General features: G+C 37.6%; 1 protein-coding gene across 1 annotated transcript; it reads left to right on the top strand.

Annotated features, from left to right (window-relative positions):
• The first annotated feature begins 116 nt into the window (after positions 1-116).
• On the top strand, positions 117-608 carry LOC110592221 (ATP synthase F(0) complex subunit C2, mitochondrial-like). The gene has a single exon (XM_044913355.1). The coding sequence runs from the start codon at positions 171-173 to the stop codon at positions 606-608; it is 438 nt and encodes a 145-aa protein (XP_044769290.1). The 5' UTR covers positions 117-170.
• Positions 609-10,660: the final 10,052 nt, after the last annotated feature.

Genomic DNA, 10,660 nt, shown 5'->3' on the forward strand with positions numbered 1-10,660 from the left:
TTTTTAATGGTAAAGGAGACTTCCAGTTTTCTCCAACTCAAGTAGAAGAAGAAACAAGTTCAGAATTACTTGTTAAAGCTGTCAAAATTGGCTCTCCCCCAGCCCCCACCCCTCTCTGTCTTCTCTGCACTGGGAGCTGCTCTCCTACCACAGCCCCTCATCCCCTGAAAATGTACGCCTGTGCAAAGTTCATCTCCACCCCCTTCTTGGTCAGGAGCACCTCTCAGCTGTTGAGCCCATCACTGTCTACAGTGGTGCTAAAACCACCGGAGTCACTGACAGGTGAGGTACCTTATAAGAGCCCCAGGAGCTTGGCAGCCCCACGTCCCCTGACTTCACTTATTCCTAGCCGCAGCTTCCAAACCAGCGCCATTTCAAGGGACATCGACACAGCAGCCAGGTTCATTGGGGCTGGGGCTGCCACGGTAGGGGTGGCTGGCTCTGGGCCTGGAATTGGGACTGTGTCTGGGAGCCTCATCACTGGTTATGCCAGGAATCCCTCTCTGAAGCAACAGCTCTTCTCCTACACCATTCTGGGCTTTGCCCTCTCGGAGACCATGGGGCTTTTTTGCCTGATGGTGGTCTTTCTCATCCTCTTTGCCATGTGAAGGAGCCATCTCCACCTCCTATAGGTCTTTCTCCTGTGTCTCGTCTGCCTGTATGTTCCTTTTCCTATACCTCCCCAGGCAGCCCGGGGAAAGTGGCTGGCTCAGGGTTTGACAGAGAGAAGACAAATAAATACTGTATTAATAAGAAAAAAAAAGGCTGTCAAAATTATAGAAAAATGGTTAAAATTATGCATAAATTTAAGTCCCAGGAAAACCCTTAATCCAAAAAAGGTTCTGTATTAAATGTAATGTGTTAAATGAAACTTTGGGCATGTTTGGCTAACCTAGTGAAAAAGATGTTAAAAGTATCAATGATTAAATTGGGGGAAAAAAGCATAACACCTGATAAATTTTTTGGTAGCTAAAATTTCTAGAAGTAAACGTCTTTGAGCTGTGGATCCTAAAGAATGCTTTAAATCCATAAGGCATCTTAGGTTGTTGATTCTGTTTATGTTGTACTAAAACAGAGGTTGGCAAACTTTTTATGTAAAGGCCTAGACAATAAACACCACAGGTTTGCAGAGTATATGATCTCTTTCAAATCTATTCCATTGGGCCTTTGTAGCACAAAAGCAGCCATAGAAAATACATAAACAAATAATGGATCCAATGAAAATTTATTTATAAAGAGTGAAATCTGAACTTCAATTTTCACATCACAAAATATCATTCTTCTGATTTTTTTCAGTGATTAAAAATTGTAAAACCATTTTTAGTTTTCAAGCTGGTCAAAAATAGATGGCAGCGCGTCTGCCTTCGGCTCAGGTCATGATCCCAGGGTCCTGGGATCGAGCCCCCCATCGGGCTCCCTGCTCCGCGGGAAGCCTGCTTCTCCCTCTCCTATTCCCCCTGCTTGTATTCCCTCTCTCGCTGTGTCTCTCTCTGTCAAATAAATAAATAAAATCTTTAAAAAAAAATAGATAGCAGCTAGATTTATGCCATTGGTGGTAGTTTGCTTAGCCATTTTCCATAAAAATTTGGGACCCATAAATTAGCTGAGTATGCTATGAAGGACACAGAATAATTCTAAAAACAGTAAACTTTACTAGTGAAGCACATTACAAAAAATGAGTGATTTCAAAAAAATCAGTACATAAATTTCAAACGTTCATCTCTTTAGTGATTTAGTTATTGAAAATATTGCCAAGAAGGCACATGAGCATTCTATTAAAATATACCTTGAGTTAGAAAAAGAAAAGTTAAATCAACTTTAATTTGAAGCTGAATTTCTAGTAAAAATTATTTATTATCTTGGGAATACCCAATCAAGATGGATCCGGCCATAATTTCAGAATACTTGTTAGTCATATTTGTAAAAAAAAAAAACAAAAAACAAACAAACACCATTAGTATCCATTGCAGCAAAAGGGAGTAAACAGCTCCAAGTTTTCATCTCCCACAGAAACACTGACAAAAAACCAAAAACTATCAAAATTAACTCTGTCAGAATTCTGGAAAATAGTCAAAGGTTTACAGCAACGAATTGAACAAGAAAAAGGTAACTTTAAAATGTTAGCAAAGATTTGTGGTGTATTTATTTGCCCTTGCTCTAACTCCTTCCCAGCATAGTTCTTGAAAAAGAAACCTGCATCCTTAGTGTTAAGTCCTTGGTCCCTAGTTCTAGAGGGAGCATAGCAAATTTTATAGGAAAATTATTGCATATGTCCATCCCAAACTGTCTGGGAGATACTTGAATGAGGGATGCAAAGCACTTGTCTCTGTTTCACATAACTAGAAACTCTGACCAGAAAAGCAGGGGATATTGTTCAAAAAAGGTGCAAGCCAAGGGACACCTGGGTGGCTCAGTGGGTCAAGCGTCTGGCTCTTGATTTTGGCATGTGTGTGTTTTAGCTCCTGGTGCTCAAGGAAATCTCTATGAAAACTAGTTTAACACAAAGATAAGAGACTTCAGTGACCATAAAAGACAAGCAGCATAGCCTTTTAAAAAATAGTTTGGGAAAGTCACTAAACAAATGGACTAATACAGCTGTCAACAGTCAAAAAACAAGCCCTGGAAAAGAGGGAGATCTGATTTCCAAAGTTACCATATTATACTATTCAAATGTCTGGTTTTCAACAAAATAACTCATGGAATACAAAGAAACAGGAAAGTATGGGACATTTAGAGGAACAAAATGTTAAGAAATCATCCCTGAGGAAATCCAGGCTTTGGGTTAATTATATAAAGAATATAGAATGACTTTGTTAAATATGTTTAAAAAGCTAAAGAAAAATACAGACAAACAGTAAAGGAAATCAGAAAAACAATGTATAAACTAAATGAGATATCCATAAAGAATAGAGATCATTAAAAGGAATCAAAAAGCCACTGTGGAAAATTTTAACATTTCCTCAGAAAAATATTACTCAGCCTTAAAAAGAAATAAAATTCTGACACATACTATTAACATGTATGAAACTTGAAAACATTTTGCTAAGTGAAATAAACCAGATACCAAAGGGTAAGTGTTATATAATTCTACTTACCTGAGGTACACAGAAAAGGAAAATTCATAGTGAAAGAAGAATAAATTTTAACAAGAACTGGAGACAGTGTGGAATGGGAGGTTATTTTTTAATGGTGGCAGACTTTCTGTTAGGGAGGATGAAAAAATTCTGCAAATGGATAAAAGTGATGGTTGCACAGCATTTGAAAATGTACTTAATTATACATTTTTAAATGGTTAAAATGGTTATCTTTTGTTAAAATGGTAACTTTAAAAATGGTTTTAAAAAGGAACCACACAAGTTCTGGAGGTGAAGAGTACAATAACAAACAAAAAATTTACTAGAGGGGTTCAACAGCAGAGTTCAACAAGGAGAAGAAATAATCAGTGAACTTGAAGCTACGACAATTGAACTTATTTAGTTTGAGGATTAGAAAAAAAAGAATGAAGAAAAAATATAGCCTAAAGGACCTATATGAGATGCCATGAAGCAGACCAAAATATGCATTATGCGAATCCCAGAAGGAAGGAAGAAAAAAGGACAGAATATTTGAAGTACATTCTCATATATAACACAATTCCTTCTTCTTTTACCCTGTCCTAAAGCCAGATGTCCTAAAATTGCTAATTTTATACACCAGTTTTAATTCAGGAGCTTAGCTGGTCAACGGTTTTATATCATACTCTATTTTGGGGAAAGCATAGATTTCATTACCAAATGCAATTTGCAATTTTCTTCTGCAGCATGGTCAGAAATGCATATAGAAATAGAAGGAAATTTTAAGGCATTGTTTTCTCAATTTATATCAAACTATTCTTCGTCTAATACTTGACTTGCATTTTTTCCTAAAGAAAGGAGACCAATTACTGAACTAACATATTACTGCATAAATAGAATTGTGAGTTCACACTCAGATATCTAAGAGGATCTGATTTCATTTGCTGGTTACATTCAATTAAAGCAATTAAAAAATATAATTCTGAGATATAATTTATGTGTTTGGTAAAATAAGGCCCTTGATAAAACTACTTGACCATTCCTCCATTCCCCAACTCCCTATTAAGGTCAGTTCCTAGACCTCCCTTTTCCATTTGCTTCCCCATTCCTGTTCCCTAATTTCTACTTTGTTTTCTTGAGACCTACTTTGTTGTGCAATGATGCAATGGATAAATTTTTGCTAATATGTTAGATTCTTTAATTGGGAGATAGGCACTTAGTCAACAATAGGGCCTTCATACTCTAGGCCCTGATTTTGTTTTTGTTTTTTTTTTAGTGTTCAATTTATCCAGTTTATAAATCTAAGTTTTCTTAAACTTGTAAACACAACTTATAATCTGACATTTATAAGTTACTTGTAAATATAGTAATTTGTGGTAAAATTAAAAGCACTATTTTTACTTCTGTTCTTTGTTTAATATTCAATTATTCTATCATTTTGGCAGTGTAGAATTACATTAAACACCACAGTTTACAAATTTCACTATGTAAATTCTTTAAGATATTTCAAGGTACATGAAAAAATTAGTCTATTTTTCTCAAGCATTCAAAATATCTACACATCAATCTAGACAACAAATGCTTCCTACTACGTATAAAACTTTTAAATTTAATAAATTAGATTTTTAAATTTGAAAAAATTCAAACATTCAAACACTAACACATTTCAAATAAAGCTTAAAGAAAAGCATAACAATTATAAAATTTGTCAAATACATCCCACACACATATATACAGATAAATATTATTATGATTGCAAGATAGTTCTAAGTTTTGTGACCAAAAACAAGGTTTTAGGTGATGGATTTCATTGGTGGGTATCTAACATAAGAGTGCCTGAAATGACTGAAGTTTGCCAGAAACAATTCAGGGGTCACCATTCTAAGGACCAGACCAATCTAAGAACAGTGATCATGGAGGAAAACCAACTGACAATATTTATTCAAATGAAGCAAAGTCATCTTCAAAAGACTATTTGTTCTCTGACACATTGTTTAAATTGACTGAATATATAACCAAAAGAGACTACTTAAACACAAAAGATCTAAGATGTATAGATTAAGTAGTTTATTTCCCAATAAGCAAAGTGAGAGCCCACAAAATCCATGGAAAGGAATATTAGAAAACAGAGAAAGACAGAGAGGAGCAGAGCAAGATGGCGGAGGAGTAGGAGACCTGGATTTCTTCTGGTCTCAGGAATTCAGCTGATGGGGATCAAACCATTCTGAACACCTACAAACTCAACAGGAGATCAAAGAAAAGAATAGCAACAACTCTCTGAACAGAAAAGCGACCACTTTCTGGAAGGTAGAATGTGTGAAGTGAATCCAAGGCGGTATTTGGGAGGATAGACGGCGGGGGAGGGGGCCTCCGTCGACCGCTTCTGGCAAGTGATAGAGCAGCGGAGCACGAAATTGGAACTTTTAGAAGTCTGCTCTGCTGAGGGACTTCCCTCCAGTGGCTTAGCAGGGGGTGGAACCCTCATGGGACAGTGTGGTCTCAGGACCATTGGGGTCACAGAAAGACCAGGGGTGACTGACTGCGGCAGAGCTCCCAAGTATCGGAGTGGGGAAGACAGCTGCAGAGATGGAGCCGAGGCGCGGGCTCTCAGCTCGGGGTTGCCATAAACTGTGATCCACGGCACAGTCAGGCCACTGCTCCTCCAGCAGGGACACAACAAGAAGCAGATCTGGGGAGACTCCCCTTCCTCCCCCAGGAGGAGCCACACGGGAGCGCACCGCAGGGATCTGCTGGGTTTGGAGACTCCACACGGGGTCAGGTGCCAGATATAGAAATGCTCGGTCACAGGCCGAGTGAGCACAGAGTGAGGCCGGAGACTGGGGAGACAGGAGTGACCAACTGCTTTTCTCTGGGGGTGCACCGAGGAGTGGGGCCCGAGGCCTGGGCTCCTCCACAGCGGAGATTGGGAGGCTCCCATTTTCACTCTCGGCCTCCAAAGCTGCACCGAAAGCTTGCAGGGAACAAAAGCTCCTGAGAGCAAACCCAAGCAGATGACTTAGCCCAGACCGGCAAGGGCAGGGCAATTCCACCTCCGGCAAAGACATTTGGGAACCACAGCAATAGGACCCTCCCCCAGAAGATCAGCAAGAACAGCAAGCCAAGACCAAGTTTACCGATCAGTGAGAATGGCAGAACTCCAGCACTAGAGGAATACTGCACATAGAATCCATGGCTTTTTTACCATGATTCTTTAGTCTTTCAAAGGTAAATTTTTTTTAACTGTCTTTTTTTTTTTTAATTTTTCTTTTTCCGTTTCTCAACCAACATCTTATCAATCCCTTTTTTAAAAAACATTTTTATTTTTCATTTTAGAGTCATATTCTATCCCTTCATAGTAGTTACCCTTATTTTTGGCAAATATATATAAGTTGTTCTCTCTTTAAAATTTTGAGAAACAGTTTCTTCTAACAGATCAAAATATACCCTAAATCTCTACTGTATGGCTTTGTTCTAGTCTCCTGCCTGATCACATTCTCTCCCTTTTTTTTTTAAATCCTCTTCTTTCTTTTTTCAAACAACTTCTTATCAATTCCTTTTATAAAATTTTTTATAATTTTCATCTTTACAGTCATATTCCATCCCTTCATCATATCAACCCTTATTTTTGTACATATATAAGTTTTTCTTTCTTTAAAATTTTGGGAGTCACTTTCTTCTAACAGACCAAAATACACCCAAAATCTGATCTATGCACCAGCCTGATCATATTTGATCATATTCTGGTTTTTTTTGTTTTGTTCTGTTTTTGTTTGTTTTTATCTTTTTCTTTTTTTTTCTTTTTCTTTTGTCCTTTCCCTTTCTTTTCCCCCAGCTTCAGGTCTTTTCTGATTTCTTTAGGGTGTATTTTCTGGGGACGTTGTTACCATGTTAGCATTTTGTTCTCTCATTCACCTAGTCTCCTGTGGACAAAATGACAAGATGGAAAAAATCACCTCAACAAAAAGAACAAGAGATAGTACCGACTGCCAGGGACCTACTCAATACAGACATTAGTACGATGTTGGATCTAGACTTCAGAATCATCACTTTAAAGATACTAGCTGGGCTTGAAAAAAGCATGGAAGTTATTAAAGAAACTCTTTCTGGAGAAATAAAAGAACTAAAATCTAACCAAGTAGAAATCAAAAAGGCTATTAATGAGGTGCAATAAAAAATGGGGGTGCTAACTGCTAGGATAAATGATGCAGAAGAGAGAATCAGTGATATAGAAGACCAAATGATGGAAAATAAAGAAGCTGAGAAAAAGAGAGATAAACCACTACTGGATCACGAGGACAGAATTTGAGAGATAAGTGATACCATAAGACGAAACAATATTAGAATAATTGTTATCCCAGAAGAAGAAGAAAGAGAGGGGCAGAAGGTATATTGGAGCAAATTATAGCAGAGAACTTCCCTAATTTGGGGAAGGAAACAGGCATCAAAATCCAGGAGGCACAGAGAACCCCCCTCAAAATCAATAAAAATAGGTCAACACCCTGACATCTAATAGTAAAACTTAAGAGTCTCAGAAACAAAGAGAAAATCTTGAAAGCAGCTCGGGAGAAGAGAACTGTAACCTACAATGGTAGAAACATTAGATTGGCAACAGACCTATCCACAGAGACCTGGCAGGCCAGAAAGGACTGGCATGATATAATCAGAGCACTAAATGAGAAAAATATGCAGCCAAGAATACTATATCCAGCTAGGCTGTCATTGAAAATAGAAAAAGAGATAAAAATCTTCCAGGACAAACAAAAACTAAAGGAATTTGCAAACATGAAACCAGCCCTACAAGAAATCTTGAAAGGGGTCCTCTAAGCAAAGAGAGAGCCTAAAAGCAACATAGACCAGAAAGGAAAACAGACAATATACAGTAACAGTCACCTTACAGGCAATACAATGGCACTAAATTCATATCTTTCAATAGTTACCCTGAATGTAAATGGGCTAAATGTCCCAATGAAAAGACACAGGCTATCAGATTGGATTAAAAAACAAGACCCATCAATATGCTGTCTGCAAGAGACTCATTTTAGACCCAAAGACACCCCCAGATTGAAAGTGAGGGGGTGGAAAACCATTTACCATGCTAATGGACACCAGAAGAAAGCTGGGGTGGCAATCCTTATATCAGATAAATTAGATTTTAAACCAAAGACTGTAATAAGAGATGAAGAAGGACACTCTATCCTACTTAAAGGGTCTATCCAACAAGAACATCTAACAATTGTAAATATCTATGCCCCTAACATGGGAGAAGGCAATTATATAAGGCAATTAATAACAAAAGCAAAGAAACACATTGACAACAATACAATAATAGTGGGGGACTTTAACACCCCCCTCACTGAAATGGATAGATCATCTAAGCAAAAGATCAACAAGGAAATAAAGACTTTAAATGACACACTGGACCAAATGGACTTCACAGACATATTCAGAACATTCCATCCTAAAGCAATGGAATACACATTCTTCTCTAGTGTCCATGGAACATTCTCCAGAATCAATCACATCCTAGGTCATAAATCAGGTCCCAACTGGTACCAAAAGACTGGGATCATTCCCTGCATATTTTCAGACCACAATACTTTGAAACTAGAACTCAATCACAAGAGGAAAGTTGGAAAGAACTCAAATACATGGAGGCTAAAGAGCATCCTACTAGAGAATGAATGGGTCAACCAGGAAATTAAAGAAGAATTTAAAAAAATCATGGAAACCAATGATATTGAAAACACAACTGTTCAAAATCTTTGGGATGCAGCAAAGGCAGTCCTAAAAGGAAAGTATATAGAAATACAAGCCTTTCTCAAGAAACAAGAAAAGTCTCAAATACACAACCTAACCCTACACCTAAAGGAGCTAGAGAAAAAACAGCAAATAAAGCCTAAACCCAGCAGGAGAGGAGAAATAATAAAGATCAGAGCAGAAATCAATGAAATAGAAACCAAAAGAACAGTAGAACAGATCAACGAAACTAGGAGCTGGTTCTTTGAAAGAATTAACAAGATTGATATACCCCTGGCCAGAGTTATCAAAAAGAAAAGAGAAATGACCCAAATCAACAAAATCATGAATGAAAGAGGAGACATCACAACCAACACCAAAGAAATACAAACAATTATAAGAACATATTATGAGCAACTCTATGCCAGCAAATTAGATAACCTGGAAGGAATGGATGCATTCCTAGAGATGTATCAACTGCCAAAACTGAACCAGGAAGAAATAGAAAACCTGAACAGACCTATAACCACTAAGGAAATTGAAGCAGTCATCAAAAATCTCCCAACAAACAAGAGCCCAGGGCCAGATGGCTTCCCAGGGGAATTCTACCAAACATTTCAAGAAGAATTAATACCTATTCTTCTGAAACTGTTCCAAAAAATAGAAATGGAAGGAAAACTTCCAAACTCGTTTTATGAGGCCACCATTACCTTGATCCCAAAACCAGACAAAGACTCCATCAAAAAGGAGAATTACAGACCAATATCCTTGATGAACATGGATGCAAAAATTCTCACCCAAATACTAGACAATAGGATCCAACAGTACATTAAAAGGATTATTCACCACGACCAAGTGGGATTTATCCCTGGGCTGCAAGGTTAGTTCAACATCCGCAAATCAATCAATGTGATACAATACATTAACAAAAGAAAGAACAAGAACCATATGATCCTCTCAATAGATGCAGAAAAAGCATTTGACAAAGTACAGCATACTTTCTTGATCAAAACTCTTCAGAGTATAGGGATAGAGGGTACATACCTCAAATCATAAAAGCTATCTATGAAAAACCTACAGCAAATATCATTCTCAATGGGGAAAAGCTGAGAGCTTTCCCCCTAAGGTCAGGAACGTGGCAGGGATGTCCACTCTCACCACTGCTATTCAACATGGTATTAGAAGTCCTAGCCACAGCAATCAGATAACAAAAAGAAATCAAAGGCGTCCGAATTGGCAAAGAAGAAGTCAAACTCTCACTCTTTGCAGATGATATGATACTTTATGTGGAAAACCCAAAAGACTCCACACCAAAACTGCTAGAACTCATACAGGAATTCAGTAAAGTGGCAGTTTATAAAATCAATGCACAGAAATCAGTGGCATTCCTATACACCAAAAAAAGACAAAAGAAAGAGAAATTAAGGAGTCGATCCCATTTACAATTGCACCCAAAACCGTAAGATACCTAGGAATAAATCTAACCAAAGAGGCAAAGGATCTGTACTCAGAAAACTATAAAATACTCATGAAAGAAATTGAGGAAGACACAAAGAAATGGAAAAACGTTCCATGCTCATGGATTGGAAGAACAAATATTGTGAAGATGTCAATGCTACCTAGAGCAATCTACACATTCAATGCAATCCCCATCAAAATACCATCCACTTTTTTCAAAGAAATGGAACAAATAATCCTAAAATTTGTATGGAACCAGAAAAGACCCCGAATAGACAGAAGAATATTGAAAAAGAAAAGCAAAGCTGGCGGCATCACAATTCCAGACTTCCAGCTCTATTACAATGCTGTCATCATCAAGACAGTATGGTACTGGCACAAAAACAGACACATAGATCAATGGAACAGAATAG

This window comes from Neomonachus schauinslandi, chromosome 3, assembly GCF_002201575.2.
Source record: "Neomonachus schauinslandi chromosome 3, ASM220157v2, whole genome shotgun sequence".
In the NCBI taxonomy this organism is placed as follows: domain Eukaryota; kingdom Metazoa; phylum Chordata; class Mammalia; order Carnivora; family Phocidae; genus Neomonachus; species Neomonachus schauinslandi.